This window comes from Octopus bimaculoides, chromosome 3 (assembly GCF_001194135.2).
Source record: "Octopus bimaculoides isolate UCB-OBI-ISO-001 chromosome 3, ASM119413v2, whole genome shotgun sequence".
Classification (NCBI taxonomy): domain Eukaryota; kingdom Metazoa; phylum Mollusca; class Cephalopoda; order Octopoda; family Octopodidae; genus Octopus; species Octopus bimaculoides.
Window position 1 is genome coordinate 99,025,671 of NC_068983.1, and position 20,226 is coordinate 99,045,896.

The following is a 20,226-nucleotide window of genomic DNA, read 5'->3' on the forward strand; positions in this document are numbered from 1 at the left end:
CTTGATGTAGGAAATGGTAACATTTCTGTTGAATAAAGCCTAGGTGAATTCAAAATCAAACTACCCAATGACCTTTGCTTTGAAAGTGGTACTTTTTCAGATCTATGTGATTTTGTATATACTGACCTCAAAAATAACTTCCCAAACCCTGAGTGGCTTGCAAACAGAACTATTGTTACTCCAACAAATGAAGCAACACATTTTGTGAATGATCTTCTGTTGACCAGGATCCCTGGTGAGCTAAAAATATACAGAAGCTCAAATACAGTTGATAATGAAACTCTGTACCCAATTGAGTTCATCAACAAACTTACACCATCAGGGTTTCCACCACACTTTCTCAATCTGAAGAAAAAATTATGCATAATGCGTCTGTGGCACATGCTACATCATTGTCAGTTTATATGATCATGTTATTGAGGTTGAGGTTGCTTCTGGTCCTTATGCAAGATCAACTCTACTAATCCCAAGAATACCACATGTGTCTCAATAAATGGAATTTCTATTCACATTTAAACGCAAACTGTCAAGCCAGCTTTTATCTTGACATGCAACAAGACACAGGGACAGACTTTTGAACAAATTGGAATATATCTTCTAACACAATTCTGCTCAAATGGTCAGCTGTATGTTGCATTATCTAGAGTTCAAAAGAAGGCTAATATAAAAATATTAGCTGAGAGAAATGGAAACAGTATGATTACTAACAATTGTGTCTATAAGGAGATATTACTTTAAAGCAAAATATGCTTTTTAGCAAATTTCAGCAAATAGAATTCACGCATAAAATCATATGTAAAGTAACATATATTTGTGTGGAATTAAATTGTTTTGGCATATTTCAACACATACCAAATGAATGATATCGTTATATTAGATTATTCTAAATTTGGGTATATTTGAAAAATTAAGGAAACGCCATTCCCATGTGTTCTCACAGCACCAGACTTTTGTGTGTGTGTGTGTGTATCCCTCCCTCCCCCTATCTATCTATTTATCTATCTATCTATGCTCAGTAAGTTCTATCAATTATTAATGATAGATATATATAACAGATTGACTCTTTAAAAAACAGAGATTATGATTGTGATAAAATAATGAAAGCAATATTTACTGAGCAAGTGAGCACTAATATACAAAGAAATAATTAGATGTAAAATATCATAAAAATGGTTAGAACTGGGAATCAAATGTGGGAATATTATCGAGTGGCTAGCAGAAAACTGCCTGGAGGGTGGTCTTTCTGCTAGTATATATATTGTATCTGTTTGTGTATGTATTACTATGTCAGTATGTGTGGTTGTATTTAAGTGAGAATCCTTTTAAATGGAGTACTACAAAATTCTCTTAAAGCCCTAATAAGGTTAAATAATATAGCATGTCTTTTCTGTTAGTCAAGTCTGTTATCTAATTACTGTGATCCCTTTAATCTTAAGTCAATTGTCATCCTACATTTTCTATAAATTTCAAGATGAGTCAAATATTGCAGTTGATTATTTTGTTAATTTCATTAATGAAGTTTTATAGAAATGATCAATGCCACCTGTTATTGAGATGCTGAAGGGTAGCACAAAGATAATCTGTTAAATTGAAGTACAATTAAATCAAGAAATAAGTTTTAGCCAAGGAGACAGTTTAAGCTTCCTCATTTGGATTAATTAGGAGTTCTGAAATCTGTAAATCTTTGAAACAATAACAATTACATTTTGAAGATGTTTCAGCATTTTAATCTCATCAAGACCCAACATTATAGTTATATATATTGATTTAACTGCTCAACTATTCATCTAATGCAAGGGTTGGTGAACCAGGGTAAATTACCCCAAGTGGGGTTAAAATGAAATTCTCATGGGTAATGAGGACTCATTAGACATAAGTAAAATTATATAAAAAATGTATTCCATGTTATCTATGATTTTCTTTCATTTGAATCAAGGGGTAACATTAGCGTAAATAAATATATTTTGGAGTAATTGGTTAAAAAAGCTCCCCAAACCTGCCTGATCTAACACACGAGACCTAATGCATCTGTACACCAGATATTCCCTGCTATACTTATGCTGTACAGATGTAGAGTCTATTGATCCTGCTACTCATCACTCACATCTGGATCTCAGTAGTAAATACTTCCAGTTGTTTCAGCTCAGGGTCTCTCCTCACCTGAGTTCTTATGTCACTGTTCCACAAAATCCTCCAACCAGCATCAGTTACTGACCATCTCATTTCTTATAGGGAAGACAACTCCTTAATATCACCTATCTCTGAAGCCATCATTCTAAGAGACTTTGATGGACACAATTCTATTTTGCTTTCACACTTCTGCAATATTGCTGCTGCAGAAAGTGAATGTTTTCGCCACTCTCAAATGTTTGTATTACTTGTATGTATCCACTCCTATCCCTGTTCCTGACAAATGTACCAACACATAAACTGCCCTTGATCTCTCTCACACCTTCAAAGCCAGTTAGCACCATCTCTGCACCAAATGGATTCTCTGATCACTGCATTATTATTGATTTCATCACATTTTTAATGTCCACTTTTCCATGCTCACATGGATTGGACAGAGTTTATTGAGGCAGATTTTCTAAGAGGGATGCTCTTCCTGTTATCAACCCTCATCTGTTTTCAAGTAAGGTGATATTTCCCCATGGCCAGACATGTTTTTGCAGAATATTGAAAATTCAATTATGACAATCACATGATGTCAAGACAAGGAGACACAAACATTCTCACACATACACATGTACGCACACACACACACACAGATACACATACATATGACAGGATTCTTTCAGTTTCTGCCTGCCAAATCCACTCACAAGGCTTTGGTCAGTCAAGAGCTCAAGGCTGTAGTAAATACTTGCCCTAGGTGCCATGCAGTGAGACTGAACCCAAAACTACATGAGGCTGGAAAGCAAACTCCTTAACCACATAGCCACATCTGTATCAGCTGATGTTACATACTTAACAGTTACATACTTAACAGTCACTTACTACAAAACATTCACCCCATCAATTCTAACCCTCTGGATGGATCCCAGCCTGTTCTATACTGATTATCCTTAGCAGTAAATGTGTTATACCCCACTTCCACTTTATTTACATGCAGGTATGTTAGTGTGTGAATATATAAATCAGTGTTTCTCAACCATTTTTTACCTGTGGACCCCTTTGATTCCTATTTTACTCTACTGGACCCTGTTAGCCATTCTATGTTTAAAAAAATCATATATTTTCATAATTGAATATTATTAGGAAATGTATAACAAAAAATTGTTAAAATATTTTGTGAATTGTAGAAGTACAAGCAATTCTATTGCACATAAATTTTAACAACAAAATCTTATATGGATCCCCAAGGGTTGTAGGGACCCTGGTTGAGAACAGTTGGTATAAATGAACCATAATACCACTGTGTGAATGCTTATATTTTTTGCTGCTGAGTCAGAAGAAGGGTAGTGTCCATGAACTTTTTCAGAGTCTCCAAAACTGATGTGAGGAAGGGGAAATTATCTTCAAACTGGAGACCTAACTCAAATGCTTTCAGTAGAGTTGACTGAACTAATTAAGCCTACCCAACAAGAAGTATTAAATGTCAGCTAAACAGGTGACCAAAATCCTCTTCTTGAGCATGTTCTTCCTTCCACAATCTTCTTACAACCATAGTCCATAACTGCAGGACATCTACCAATCTGTTGCTCTCATTTCTAAAACTCAAAGGTTAAGGATATTGATGCTATTAATTACCATCGTCACTTTGAGATCCTTTCCTTTCTCACTTATCACATGGAACCATGACAACTGGAGATATACTCCTATGACATTCACCTGTGAGAAATTAGGCAAAAGCAATGTTTTCACACTTGATTAGCATATGAAAAATTTCTAGTCAAGTTACCCTCCTGTTGTGCGCATTCCATTTCTTATTTCTTGGATGAGATGCTTCATGTCAGTTCTACCATTACAATATATAGTGAAAGGGCCCTCTTTGATCACTTTCTTATCTATTCTACTGTATTTCAAGTTTCAGTAATGTTTATTTGATTGTTGTTTTTTTATATTAACATAACAAATACTTGTAAAATAATATATATTAGTGACAGAGGCAGTAGTAATACTGATAGGTAATATTAAATGTGGATGTTCTGTTAGAACAAACCAAACTGCAGCAGATATCACAAGGGAAACTCTCATATTGGCTTTTAGTGCAAAATGCATGCTTGTTTATATAACTAGAAGGGAGATACAAATACTAGGTAAATATTCAAGATAAATAGGCTTTAACTACTTTAACCCATTAGCATTCAAACTATATCCAGCTCAAATATTCTACCTGCTTTACATCCAAAGTGGCCAGATCCAACCTCTCATACCTACTCTACAAGATTATTTTTAAAATAAATAATCACATCATTGAAATCTCAAAGCTACAAAATAATGCATTATTAATTTTTTTAAATATGAATAAATAAGCGTTACATTTGACAGAATAATCTGAATGCTAAAGGGTTAAATTGTACCTACCCACAATAGATATAGCAGTAAACCATAATAATATAAGTCTTACATGCAAAAACTAGTGAGTTGCTCCCTGCCAAATTAGATTACAAAGTAAGACTTACCCGCAGCAAAAGTAGAAAATTACTGCAGAAACGATAACTATGATGAGAATCAAGCAGACACAGACTATCAGAACGATGATGATCTTCTCATTTTCCATTTCCTGCAATAATAAGATAACATATTAAAACCGATGACTTTGGAAACAATGACAAGCATAAAACATGGTGCTCTATCTATCATGATAATTATATAAGGAAGAAAGAAAATTATATAAAAACTGTTCATGGAGATGTGATGTAATAAGAAAGCTATTAAAATTATTTCAATTTTAAATGTCAAGTCTTTTTTTTTATTTATTTGTTTATTTTCTGAAAGCTATTATATATTTGTCAAATAATCCGAGTTACTGTCCAGTTATGGTTTATCTTCTTTGCCTTGTCATTGAATACTAAATTACTACAGTATATCAAACTATTGTTCATGTATATTCACCAACTGGCAGAATGTACACAGTGAAAATCAGTGGAAACAAAAATGTGAAGCATCTGAGTGGTCACTTGCCCTTCACCTTGCTAAAAATATCAGCTAAATCTCTCTAAAATTACACCCTAGTATCTTAACAAAACACACACACACACTGGATAATATATTCCTAAATGTCTTCTGCCTTTTAGTACCAGGCTTAAAAAAAAAAAGTACGTACTAAGGTTGGTTCATTCAACTAAAACCCTTCAAAGCAGTGCAATGGCAAGTATAACATGATTCACAATTGAACGTACTGTGTTACCCAGGATCAGTGATGAATGAATCAGTAATAAACAAGCACAGCCGTATTTGTAAATGACTTATTTAATCAAATCATTGGTTATTCCGAAATTGTTTACAGTGTAATGTGGTTGGTGAAGGTGCATAACTCAGTGGTTAGAGTGTTGGACTCCCAGACCAGGCTGTGTGTTGTGTTCTTGAGCAAGACACTTTATTTCATGTTGCTCCAGTTCACTCAGCTGTAGAAATTAGTTACAATGTCCCTGGTGCCAAGCTGTATCATGCTTTGTCTTTGCCTTGGATAACATCACTGGCATGGAGAGGAGAGGCTGGTATACATGGGAAACTGCTGGTCTTTCATAAAGTGGACTTGTGCCTCAGAGGGTAACTTTCCAAGTGCAATCCCATGGTCATTCATGATTGAAAAGAGTCTTTACCTTTTACCCTAATGTGGTTGATATTAGGAAGGGTATCCAGCAGTAGAAACCATGTCAGAAATGACATTAGAACTTGGTGCAGCTTTGTGGCTCACTGGATCCAATCAACCAACGCCAACATAGAAAACAAATGTTAAATGATGATGTTGATTATGATGATGTTGATGTTCCTTATTTAACTCTTCCAAAAAACTTTTCTTATGTCAAATCCCATTAGTGAGTACATAAGCAACATTTTTATCATTACTTCTATGCAAATTAGCCTCTTACCTAATGATCAGCCACTTAACAATTGAACATTCAGAACTGAATTGTTAAATTGAGATATTCCTGTATATAACACATCAACAAACTTATAGAGCACTGTGTTCATCTTCATCTTGGTGGTATTCATTCTTTTGAGCTTATTCCGGACTTTCACTTAATAGAGTTCATTTGTAATATCTACCTTTTCTACGTGTGTTCATCATCATCATTTAACGTCCGCTTTCCATGCTGGCATGGGTTGGACGGTTTGACTGAGGACTGGTGAGCCAAAGGCTGCACCAGGCTCAATCTGATCTGGCAAAGTTTCCACAGCTGGATGCCCTTCCTAACGCCAACCACTCCGAGAGTGTAGTGGGTGCTTTTATGTGACACTGGCATGGGGGCCAGTCAGGCGGTTCTGGCAACAACCACACTCAAAAGGTGTTTTTTACACGCTACCTGCATGGGAGCCAGTCTTGGCGGCACTGGCAATGACTATGCTCGAATGTTGTTTTTCACGTGCCACCGGCACATGTGCGGTAAGCCGACACTGGCAATGATCACGCTCGAATGGTGCTTTTCACATGCCACCAGCACGGGAGCCAATCCGTGGCCCTGGCAACGATCACACTCGGATGTGCTTTTAAAGTTCCACTGGGACGAGTGCCAATCAGGCGGTACTGTCATCAGCCATGTAAGTGATTTTGATTTGTTTTCACTCGCCTCAATAGGTCTTCGCAAGCAAAGTTCATTGTCCAATGTTTATAAGTGGGCTGGTTACACCCACTGGCATAGGCCATGGGCCATGGTTTCACTTGGCTTGTTGGTTCTTCTCAAGCACAGCATATTTCCAAAGGTCTTGATCACTAGTCATTGCCTTGGAAAGGCCCAATGTTCAAAGGTCGTGCTTCACCACCTCATCCCAGGTTTTCTTGGGCCTACCTCTTCCACAGGTTCCCTCAACTGCTAGGGTGTTACACTTTTTCACACAGCTGTCCTCATTCATTTGCAACACATGACCATACCAGTACAGTCGTCTCTCTTGAACACCACATCTGATGCTTCTTATATCCAACTTTCCTCTCAAGGCGCTTACACTCTGTCGTGTATGCAAGCTTACGCATGTCCTCACCAGTCACAGCCCATGTTTCACTGCCATGTAGCATGGTGGTTCATACACATGCATCATACAGTCTACCTTTTACTCTGAGTGAGAGACCCTTTGTCACTGCAGAGGTAAGAGCTCTCTAAACTTTGCCCAGGCTATTCTTATTCTAGCAGCTACACTTTCAGAGCAAGCACCCTCGCTACTGACTTGGTCCCCTAGGTAACAGAAGCTATCAACTAATTCTAGTTTTTCTCCCTGGAATGTGACAGGAGCTGTTCTCTGCACATTTTCAGTGTTTATAGCACCTGAGTATTTGCCACAGACAAATACTATCTTCCCAGTTAGCTTCCCTTTGATATTGCTGCACCTCTTATGTGTCCATAGCTTAGACTGGGTACATATTTTGGAGTTTCTACCTATGCCTTTTCTATAGATCGAGCAGGGTCATCTACCTGAAGGGATTTGTGTTTTGTGTGCCTTCCTACTTATTAAGACTTTGGTTTTAGCGAGGTTGACTCTAAGGCCCTTCAATTCTAATCCTTGCTTCCACATCTGTCAACACGGAAATGTCATATCATGTGTACTATGATAAATCTTGTTGCTATTATATTGATTTATTAACAAGCAGAGAACGTAAATAAAACCAAGTTGTTATGTGTTTTTATCTAATCTACAGTGTATTTACAATTACCCATAACTAAACAACAACAACAATAACAAAATGGATTTCCACAGTTAAATGATTTCTTCACTATACTAAGAGCTGAAAATAAAAGTAAAGTTTTAAATTTGCACAAGATACATTTTCTTTATACTTCATTCTTATTTGTTACTTAACCTTTTCATAATAAAACTTGCCTACAAACTTTCCTCGAAAATGTTATAAGTCTCAAAACTCTATCAACATAATTGACAGTGTCTCACTACCACTCTCTGTTTGTCCATCCCATGAAGGGAGATAACTTTTATGTTATTGTGAAATATATTTGCTACCTAAATGTGGTTAACCCTTAAGGGTTGATGCTACTGTAGCTTGTAGCCCCAGGAAGACATCTCCAGCTGGCTATTGACACACTTTCTGTGCCCTATCAGTATTTGCAAAGGGAAGTCATCTTTCCCATCTCCAGCCTGACATGATATACACGGACCCAAGTTTCTGGGTATTGACCCGTCATCAGCATGTGACAACCACCGGTTGGTGATGGGAACCAAAAAGTAACCTCTCATATCGCATGTAATATTGGGAATATATTTTTTCCACTGTTGGTAACAGCAGGTAATGTTACATTTGTAATTAATGGAGAGCTGTTCAACAATTAAAATAGCAGAATCTACATAAAATCACATTTCTAAGCCATTCACTTCTGATGATGAGCCTTTAAGCCTGAAATACATAAAAGTTACTTTACTTCCCCTTTTCACACAGTTAGAAGCTCTCTGTCTTCATTATTTGTTATCTTACTGCTGTATCACAATGCTTCTGGCAAACTACAATGCTCTTCTACTATTATTGTCACTGATGACTACTTTGTATATTTGGAAAAAATATGAGTTTCTCTTATTTAATTTTATTTTAATTTAATAAATGATTTATTTTAAAAAGTAGTATTTGTTTCACTCTTTTCTATATGCACTAAAGAATTTCAATTGAGTAAAATTATAATCATAATTTTACCTGCCTATAACATGCAAAAAGCACCCAGCCATAGAAACCAAGCCAAGTCAGACTGGCGCCTGGTGCAGCTCTCCAGCCTGCCAGCTCTGGTCAAAACATCCAACCCATGCCAGCATGGAAAACAGACATTAAATGATGATAATGATAATGTACCCAGTTAATATTACCTAATATTTCAACAGTATACTTCAAACATTATTGAACAGTTAATAATCTAGCAGATAATATTTTTCCTCCTTCCAGTAATTCACTCTGGAAATTAATAATATCTAAATAAACCTATTTCAATTTTTAAAATCCTACTGCAAAGGACTTTGAGGTCAAATTTTTTTGAAAGCTTAGCTGTTATTCACAAGTGGGTATGAACAGCCTGGGAGAATGCACCATGCTCTCACTAATTGTTTTGTGTGCCTGTGTAGTCATGAGCAGACACAGACACCCTCTTAGCTTCTCCCTTGACCCAGCAAAACAGCAAGGATGTGACAGTTGAAAGGAGAGAAGTCTGCACTAGCATTCAGAAAGAACCCACTTTCAGTTGAATAAACTGGAGCTATATGAACTGATGTGCTTTGCTCAAGTACACAATGCATTACCTAGTTGAGGAAGTGAACTGATGATCTTATGACTATGGTCCTAACAACCTAATCGTTAGGCTACTCAGCTGAGACTAAATACATATGAGTTCATATATTTATTAATTTGTATTTATAGATGAAGACATGGGCATGTGGTAAGAAGCTTACTTCCCAATCACATGGTTTTGGCTTCAGTCCCACTGCATGACACCTTAGGCAAGAGTCTTCTACTGTAGCTCCAGGTTGACCAAAGCCTTATGAATGCATTTGGTCAGTGGAAACTGAATGAAGCCCATTGTGTGTGTGTGTGTGTATGTATGTATCTGTGTGTGTATCTTTGTGCTTGTCTTCACCACTGCTTCACAATTGATGTTAGCTTGTAAATATCCCCTGTAACTTAGCAGTTTAGCAAAAGATATTGATAGAATAAGTACCAAACCTAAAAATGACTACTAGTATTAATCTTTTCAACTAAAATCTTTCAAGGCAGTGCCCTAGAATGGTCCAATGATTGAAACAAGCTAAAGATAAAGCAAAGATAACTCACACTGTACTGGTGCTCTCATAGTTATTGTTTGGGCATCAACCATGCAAATTTATGCAAATAAGTTAGTCTCTAGGCATATACTTGGTTTACATTTTAATGAGTAGCCATCAGCCAATATCATTGGAGAGCATAAGATGGTGAGCTGGCAGAATTGTTAGCATGCCAGGCAAAATGCTTAGAAGCATTTTCTCTGTCTTTATGTTCTGATTTCTAATTCTGCCGAGTTTCACTTAGCCTTTTATCCTTTCGAGGTTGATAAAATAGGTAGCTTAGTGGTTAGGAGTGTTGGACTCATGATCATAAGATTGTGGTTTCAATTCCTGGACCGGGCGACACATTGTGTTCTTGAGCAAAACATTTCATTTCACATTGCTCCAGTCCACTCAGCTGGCAAAACAGTAATCCTGCAACAGGCCAGCATCCAGTCCAGCGGGGAATATATAAGTCAGAAAAACCAGGAAACTGGACCTATGAGTTTGTATGACTCAGGAAGGACCTACTTTATTCCCCAAAATTGCTGGTCTTGTACCAAAATTTGAAATCAGTATTATTGGAGAGCATGTGAAGGCCATAAGCATAGCACCTTTCTCCTGGCAAAATCAATAAAGTTTGGGCAGAAAAGGTGAGTGAATTTTGGTGAATTATTAAATGACACTGTAAACAGCTGGTCCAAACATCATCTCAAGTTACTCAATTTCCTATCTCTATGTGTTCATTCAGGTGACAGTGCATAGGACAAATGCGCAGGTATGGGAAATTCAGAGCTGCTTAATGAATACATTATGCATACATATAGTTATACAAACATATGTACTTATATCCATACACACAGACACCTAAATACATATATATATGTAAACCTGATGAATTCACAAAGAGAAAAATACATATTCATGAACACACACACACATTTATAGAATATCCCACCCTGTTTCTCGTTGACTGTAATTGTTATTTTTTATTTATTTATTTTTTTTTGCATAAAGATTAATCATTTGGACAGGGGGTGATTATTAAAATACTTTTCATATGTGACGTATGCATGTATGCACATACATATATACATGCATGCATAATACATGCACGCATGCATGCATACATACACACATATGTACATACATACATACATACATAAATACACACACACATATAATATCATCAAAATATTTTCTGATGACGTCTTATATAACACACTATAAAAGCATTTAATACTGATATACTTCAACTTGTTCATGAATAAGTGTCTTGAAGCATTAACAGTGCAAAGCCTAGTATTAATAATATTGTTTTTCAAAGGTGAATAGATGTTTGTTAGTAAGGCAGGTCACTTAAAAGTTTCTTGGACCTGATGACCGAGATATGTTAAATTCCTAAATTTTCATGGGCTGTCAGATTATACAGTGACACAAAAATAGTGAAACGAAGATTGCATACATGTAGTGTAAGCCATTGATCAGACACATGCATGAATACTTACACCACACGTACAGAAGATCACAATGCTTGACACTGTGTAAATTAGAACAAAAATCTTGACACTTTGTTAGTGACCGATGTTAATTTTGTTCTGAAGGAAATACATTCATGCCATAGCAAAAACACTGTGCCATGCAAGTTAAGAAAAGTTAAGCCATAAAACAACCATACAACAAGTCTATATACACACTTCCATAAGAGTATTAATGGAATGCCCCCAATTAAATCATCAATAAAAAGAAAACAGAATAAATAGGACAGCTTACTGTTTCAGAGAAATTAAAATGTACTCTAGGGATATTAGTTGTACACCCAACAGTGAGAATAACAATGATTGTAGACAGCTTCAATGTCCTATATCTAGATTATAAGTTTAATTTCTGTCCTTAGGTTGTAATATGTGACTGTGTGACCAACTTCCAACAGCACCATATTGGAAACAGTAGGCTTCACAAACATGAAACAGTCTTGCCTATTAATGAAAGTATCTCAAAATTGAGACATATCCCATTGTCTGTCACTGTTTTTAGCTGATAATAATTGTCATATTGCCCATAGAGATTTATATTTTGGCTAGTAAGTGATTATCAAAGATGCCTTTTGTGCGTATGTATCTCAACTTGAATACACTATTAGAAAAGATATCTACAATATATATACATATATATGAACACAAATGTCTAAAAATATTTCTACTCTTTGAATAAAGCTTTATCTCTTTATTTAGTGATTAAAAGGATGCCAGAGTAATTGATTTGTAAAGTATAAATTGAAAAGAAGATAGTATTATGGATTGAATAAACTCCAACATATTGGTTTATAGATGATCAACATATCCACTTGCCTTGCTAAGAAAGGAGCTCACCCAGCTAGTTTGAATAGCAATAAAAAAGCAATTAGATCTCCCTTAACTCATTCCCCACTGTTTTAACCCTTTAGCATTCAGATTACCCTATCAAATGTAATGCTTGTGTATTCACATCATTTTGAATTTATCGTGCATTATTTTGTAGTCTTGAAGTTTCAATTATGTGACTATATTTTTTAGGCTAACATTGTAGAATAAGTGTGAGAGGCTGTATCTGGCCAGTTTGAGTATGAAACAGGAAGAATATTTTAGCCAGATATGGCTGGTTTAAATGCTAAAAGGGTTAAATAAGGCAGGTCACTTTGGATAATGAGTGCTGAACATCTGACAAGATTGGATTGTCACAGTTGGAATACTTTTATCATAAGTCAGCACAATCGAATCAGACATGAGCTTAAACAACAATATCTCACCTACATGCCAACATACTTTATTTTTTAAGTCTCTTCTGTCATCATTATTACTATAAACAATCCCTGACCCCCCAAAACTAAAAACCTGTCTACTACCCCAATCCCCCAACTGAAGCTTATCAGATTTTTCCACTCCTCATCATCTCGTCAGCATCTTACCCCTACCAAATCTTGCATTTTTTCTAAACCTCTGACCAACCAGACCTACAACCTTCTGGAACTCTTTTCCCTGCTACATTTTCTCACAGACTGAGCCTCCTAAAATTCAAGCTGAGCAACAACCCTATCAACCTCATCAGTTAGTAAAGGTCAGCAAACACATGGCCCTTGCTATTTTCCTTGCTTTAAAATAAATACAACATTGACAAAGTACATAAATTCACCCTTTCTTTTTCTCTCACTCTTTTATCATGTACATGCACACTCTTCTTCTTAAGACCTTCATATCTATGGAGTATAGGGCACTGATGACTTTTCTCGACTATTCTGGACCCTGGGCTGTCTTAGGGCCATGATCCTAATTTGAGGAATACCCTCCTTTGAGGAAAGGCCTTCCCTTCACATTGTAACCTGTATGATGGCGATGCTCATGTGATGATTAAACAAGGCTGTAGTATTATTGATAAATAAAAGAACTTGCATCATTACATCATGATTAATAATGGTTTCACATTTTGACACAAGGCCAGCAAGTTCAGAGTAGGGGATAAATCAATTACATTGACTCCAGTGCTCAACTGATACATATTTAAGTGACCCCCAAAAGGATGAGAGGCGAAGCTGACCTCAGTGGAATTTGAACTCAGAATGTAAAGATGAACGAAATGCTGCCAAGCATTTTGCCTGGTGTGTTTAATGATTCTGCCAGCTTGCCTCCTTAATGTTGTCTAAGAATAATTACTGAGGATTATTTATGACAAGGAACAATAAACAAGGAACAATAAACAAGGAATGACAAGGAACAATAAACAATAAAAGTTCAGCTTTAAAAGAACATCAAAACAGTCCTGTCATTGTTATGCAAATTATCATAGCATTGCATATAAATTGATCAAAGCTATTCAAGGACAGCAAATATTTGCAGCATGACTTTTTGACTAGAACTGCATGACATGACATGACAATAGCATTGCCAACAGGATATAGATAATTGATTTTATCCGATCCAGATTTGGCCGAAGCCTGGTTGAAGTGCTTGTCAGCTAGTGTAAGAACAAAACAGTTGATGGACAATGACGAATCCAAGTAAACACTTGATCTCTAGTGGGTAACTGTGTATCTCCTCAATAACAAGACATCCATGCTTGTTGCTCTATCTCACTTTAACCTTTCAACATTCGGCATAAAGCAACATTCTCCTTTCAAGTACTCCCAGTTTAGTTGTGGAAGCTTTTCTTTTTTCTTCTCCCTGTTCTTTTTTCTGTCTTGCAAGTTACTTAGCAACCTCATTAATGCCAGTAGCATGAGAAAAAAAAAACAAACATCCAGTACATACAGTTAAATGGTTGGCATTAGGAAGAGTATCCAGCTGTAGAAATCATGCTAAAGTTGATATTGGAGCCCAACACAACCATGTGGTTCTCTGGATCCTGTCAAACTATCTAACCTATGCCAGCATGGAAAGTGGACATTAAATTATGATAATGATAACGATGATATCAAAAGCAAGAGTTGAGAATATCAAAGGAGTTTCGACAATGATATATCCTAAAATGTTGAAAGAAATGAAATTTGAGGATATAAAGGAAACAGTAATGTCATCAATAAGACCAAAAGAAGAAGTTTTGGGGCTTCAAAACAACTGCAGCACAAGCTTTTGATTAGTACAGTGCAACATGGTGCAACACCATAAACTGGCACTCTGTTGGTTACGACAAGGGCTCCAGATGATCCAATCACTAGAACAGCCTACTTGTGAAATTACTGAGCAAGTGGCTGAGCACTCCACAGACATGTGTACCCTTAACATAGTTCTCAGGAAGATTCAGTGTGTCACAGAATATGACAAGGCTGGTCTTTTGAAATCCAGATACTCCTTTTTGCCAGCTGAGTAAACTGGAGCAACATGAAATAAAGCACCTTGCTCAACACCCCACTGGATATTGAACTCATGACCTTATGATTGGGAGCCCAATACCCTAACCACTAAGCCAAATGCCTTCACCACAAACATATGCAAAGCAACAATTAATCACTATGAGTAACTTAGTACATAAGTTGTTGATTCCAGTAGGATTTGAACTCAGAACATATAAGAAACATAGATACGGGAGTGGCTGAGTGGTAAGAAGTTTGCTTCTCAACCACATGGTTTCTGGGTTCAGTATCACTGCATGGTACCTTTGGCAAGTGTCTTCTACTATAGCTTCAGGCCGACCAAAGCCTTCTGAGTGGATTTGAAATGGAAACTGAAAGAAGCCCATCATATATTATATATATGTGTGTTTATGAATGTATTTATGTATGTGTGTGTTTGCCCCCACCCCCACCATTTCTTGGCAACTGATGTTGGTGTGTTTATGTCCCCATAACTTAGCAGTTCAGCAAAAGAGACCAACAGAATAATTACTAGGCTTACAAAGAATAAGTCCTGGGGCCGATTTGTTTGACTAAAGGCAGTGCTCCAGTATGGCCACAATCAAATGACTGAAACAAGTAAAAGAATAAAAGTATACCAATAATATTCAATCAATTGTCATATCTGAAATTTCTGGACATCACCTTTGTCAAATGTCAACACTGACGATAAAAGACATAATAGTCAACTCATAGAGGAAGAGGAGATATCATATGACATTTAATGGCACCTAGCTAATAAATACCAAACTGATAAACAAATCAATTACATACTTGTAATACTCATTGAGATACTCTTGCTTCTATCACGTTTATAAGTTTACTAAACAATATTTAGTTTTGCTAATGAAGGAGCCTCTACATTAGTGGTTCTCAACTGGGGTCCATATGGTCCTTGCAGGTCCATATAAGATATTTTGTCAAAATTTATGAGCAATATATTGCTTAAACTTCTACAATACATCAAGTATTTTAACAGTTTTTTAAAATACACTTCCTAATAATATTTAATAATCCTTTCTACTATAGGCACAAGGCCCCAACATTTTTGGGGAGGGGTTAAGTCAATTACATTGACCCCGTAACTCAAGTGGTACTTAATTTATCAACCCCGAAAGGATGAAAGACAAAGTCAACCTTGGTGGAATTTGAACTCAGAACGTAGTGACAGGTGAAATGCCGCTAAGCATTTTGCCCAGTATGTTAATAAAAATACAAAAAGACATTTTGAACATTGAACAGCTATGGAGGTCAACCAGAATAAAATAGGAATCAAAGGGTTTCTGTAGGTAAAAAATGGTTGAGAACCACTACTCTACATGTTCACTTCATCTAGAAATAACAACCAAATCTCCCCCAAATCACATCCTTCTGCTTAATAACAAAGTTTGACACCTTGGATATCTTCCACTGTGATAGAATGGAAATGGTTGTTTTAAAAGAGAGAGATATTGGGAATGTTCCTCCTCGTCTTTCTCACTGTGCAGTGAAGCCAATTCTGAGAAAGGAGGTGGAGAGAGAGGGGGTGGGGTGGAATACAGCACTTGATTAGAATTTTCTATCAACCTGAAAGAGTAAAATGTAAAACTGACTTTGGTAGGATTTGAAGTCAGAATGCACAGAGTCAGAACCACAAGGTATTTATCCAACACTACTGATTCTGCCAAATGACTGATACTACAATCCTAGATAAAGTGTAGTTAGTATTACATTAGGCAATGTAATCATCCTTTTATAAAATGGGAGATTGTGATTTGAAGGATATTTGGCAGCTATTTCTGGCAAGTTTAGCAACCATGATGATCTTTCTTTGGTTCAAGTAGTGGTAAGAAAATTGTTGCTTAGACTTAAATCAATCATGATCCTGAAGGCTTAATGCTAAAGATGTTTCAGTTGTGACTATTCCTATCTAAGTTATCCTTTTTATTCATAGGCACAGGTGTGGCCGTGTGGTAAGAAGCTTGTTTCCCAACCACATGGTTTTGGGTTCAATCCCACTGTGTGACACCTTGGCCAAGTGTCTTCTACTTATAGCCTAGAGTTTATCAAAACCATGTGAGTGGATTTGGTAGATGGAAACTGAAAGAAGCCTGTCATATATACATACATATATATATGTGTGTGTGTGTATGGATCTTTGTGTCTGTGTTCGTCCTCCACCATCACCACTTGACAACCAGTGTTGGTCTGTTTGCATCCCCCTGGGTAAAGAGGCTGGTACAATAAATACCAGGCTTAAAAAAAAAAAAGTACTGGGATCAATCCATTCGACTAAAAATTCAAGATGGTGCCACAGTATGGTTGCAGTCTAATGACTGAAACAAGATGAAAGATACAGTGAAATATTAGAGCTGTCAAGGGCAAACCATTGCTCACAGGACTTTCTGAATGGTGCACCTAACTAAAAATTTAATTACCTTGAAAGTATTTAGTAATGGAGCCCACCTGATGATGAGCCAAGTCTCATGTGGCCTGCTTTTCGAAAAAAGGTAGCCCATGCCTGAATTTGAATATAAGGAATTCTGTCAACTCAACACATAGAAAATGATTTGCTAGTAACTATGTCCACTGATAAAAGACGACAAGATTGACTGGTGAATTGTTATGTCAATATAAATTACTTGTATAGTGGTCATGTCAATACTCACTGGAGATTACCTGCTTCTTTTATCTTTTATCATTTACCTGTTTCAGTCATTGGATTGCAGTCATGCTGGGGTACCACCTTGAAGTGTTTGGGTGAATGAATCAATCTCAGTGCTTATGTTTTTTTTGAGTCTCGTACTTATTCTATCGGTCTCTTTTGCTGAACTGTTAAATTATGAGGGTGTAAACAAATCAATGGTAGATGTCAAGCAGTGGTGGGGGACACACACACACACACACACACACACACACACATACATATACAATAGGCTTCCACACAGTTTCCATTTACCATATTTGCTCACAAAGCACTGGTTGGCTCAGAGCTGTAGTAGAAGATAGCTGTCCAATGTACTCTGCAGTGGAACTGAACCTAAAACCATGTGGTTGCAAAGCGCCTAGTGTTTAGTGTTAGTAAATAACAGGATCGTCTTGTGAAGAAGAAAGATTAAAATGTTGGTCCCTAGTAATACATTGAATTTGACAGGATTGGACTACATAGTGTTGTGTCAACACACTGGACATGAACATCTGACCTATGCAGAGTAGTACTGTGTCAATACTAAGGGGATAACCTACATGAGTACTGTGTCAATACCCTAAAGATGACTGTCAATTATACACACTGGTGACAGGACTGACCTATATAGTATCATATAAAAACACGCTGGAAATAACATATATAGGGATATGTATCAACATACTAAAGATGACGGAATTCATCTGTCCAGTGTGTAAACCTAACACTGGACAGGAAGAGTTTAATGTCAGATCAATACACTTGAGATAATGCAATACAGTGTTATGTCAATACACAGGAGACAATGGGGTTGATTTATGTAATGGCATGTAAACACACTGGAGATGATAAAATAGAAAGTGTCAACACACTTGGAAATAATAAGTATATAGGATATATATATCTCAACACCATGGAGCTGATATGGTTGACTTGTGTAATGTCATGACTATGCACTGGAGAGGAAGTGTTAGAAGAACAAAAACATTATGGCCAATGACGTTTTTAATCTTCTATCAATGACATGCAGCAACATAAAATATCTATATTTATACTTAAATAACACCAAGTATATAACAGTTATATACTTGTTCCCTAAGCACTATATAATTTATATTTCAAATGAAATTATGCTTTAATTTATGACATAGCATAAATTTATATTGATAGAATATTGTGACAATATATTTCACCAAAATGTTCAATCAATGCTTATATACATATATCTTCTCTGTCAATAAAGGCAAGACATCTTTAATTCATATAACAACATATGGATAAGTGTACACATGTACATGGGTTTGAGAGAGAGAGGAAGAGAAGAGAGAAAGAGAGACTGTGTGTCATCAGCATCATCATCGTCATCGTCATCATTTAACATCTGCTTTCTATGCTGGCATGGGTTGGATGGTTTGACTGAGGACTGGGAAGCCAGGATGCTGCACCAGGCTCCATTCTGATTTAGCAAGGTTTCTACATGCCCTTCCTAATGCCAACCACTCTGAGAGTGTAGTAGGTGCTTTTTATGTGTTACTGGCATGGGAGCCAGTCAAGTGGCAACGGTATCAACCATGCACAAATGGTGCTCTTTATGTGCCACCGGCACAGGTGCCAGTCAGGTGGCACTGGCATCGGTCATGCTCGAATGGTGCATTTCACGTGCCAGTTAGGTGGCATTGGCATCGGCCATGCTTGAATGGTGCTTTTTACGTGTCAGGGGGCACTGGCATCAGCTACAACTATAATTTCATTTGGTTCAACAGATCTTCACAAGCATGACATATTGCCCAATGATTGAAGGGTGCTTTTAAATGGTACAGTTATGTGACACTGGCATCGGCCACGACTATGATCTCATTTGGTTTGCCGGGTCTTCTCAAGCACAGCATATCTCTAAAGGTCTCAGTCGTTTCTCAGTGCCTTTGTGAGGCTCAACATTCAAAGGTTGTGCTTCACCACCTCATCCCAGGTCTTCCTGGATCTACCTCTTCCACAGGTTCCCTCCACTGTTAGGGTGTGATGCTTCTTCACACAGCTGTTCTCATCCATATGCATCACATGACCATACCAGCGCAGTTGTCTCTCTTGCACACTACATCTGATACTTCTGATGTCCAACTTTTCTCTCGGGGCACTTACACTCTGTCATGTATGCACACTGACATTATACATCCAGCAAAGCATACTAGCTTCATGTTTCACTGCTGTGTAGCATGGCTGTTTGCACACAGTCATCATAAAGTCGACCTTTTACTCTGAGTGAGAGGACCTTTGTTACCAGCAGAGGTAGGAGCTCTTTGAACTTTGCCCAGGCTATTCTTATTCTAGCAGCTACCCTCTCAGAGCATCCATCCCCACAATTGACTTGGTCACCTAGATAATGGAAGCTATCAACTACTTCTAGTTTTTCCCCCTGGCATGTGATGGAATCTGTTTTCTGTATATCTTCGGTGTGCATTGCAGCTGTGTATCTGCCACACACAAAAACTATTTTCCCAGTTAACCCTCCATAACTTACACTGAGTACATCTTATGGAGTTTCTACCTATGCCTTTTCAACAGAGTGAGCAGGGCCATCTACCTGAAGGGATTTTTGATTTGTCTGCCTTCCTACTTACTAAGACTTTGGTTTTTGCTAGGTTGACTCTAAAACCCTTTGATTCTAGACCTTTATTCCACACCTGAAACTTCTTCTCTAGTTCTGGTAGTGACTCAGTTATTAGAGCAAGGTCATCAGCATAGAGGAGCTCCCAGGGGCAGCTTGTCTTGAATTCCTCTGTTATTACCTGGAGGACTATAATGAATAGGT

At 37.1% G+C, this 20,226-nt stretch overlaps 1 protein-coding gene across 2 annotated transcripts in view; it reads right to left on the reverse strand.

Moving 5' to 3' along the window:
* LOC106877405 (uncharacterized) overlaps positions 1–20,226 on the reverse strand; it is a 91,057-nt gene that overhangs the window by 19,192 nt on the left and 51,639 nt on the right. For both annotated transcript variants that reach the window (XM_052966346.1, XM_052966345.1), the window contains one exon: positions 4,626–4,726. In XM_052966346.1, coding sequence (XP_052822306.1) covers positions 4,626–4,723 — 98 coding nt within the window. In that variant the 5' untranslated portion in view covers positions 4,724–4,726. The remainder of the gene's footprint in view (positions 1–4,625; positions 4,727–20,226) is intronic.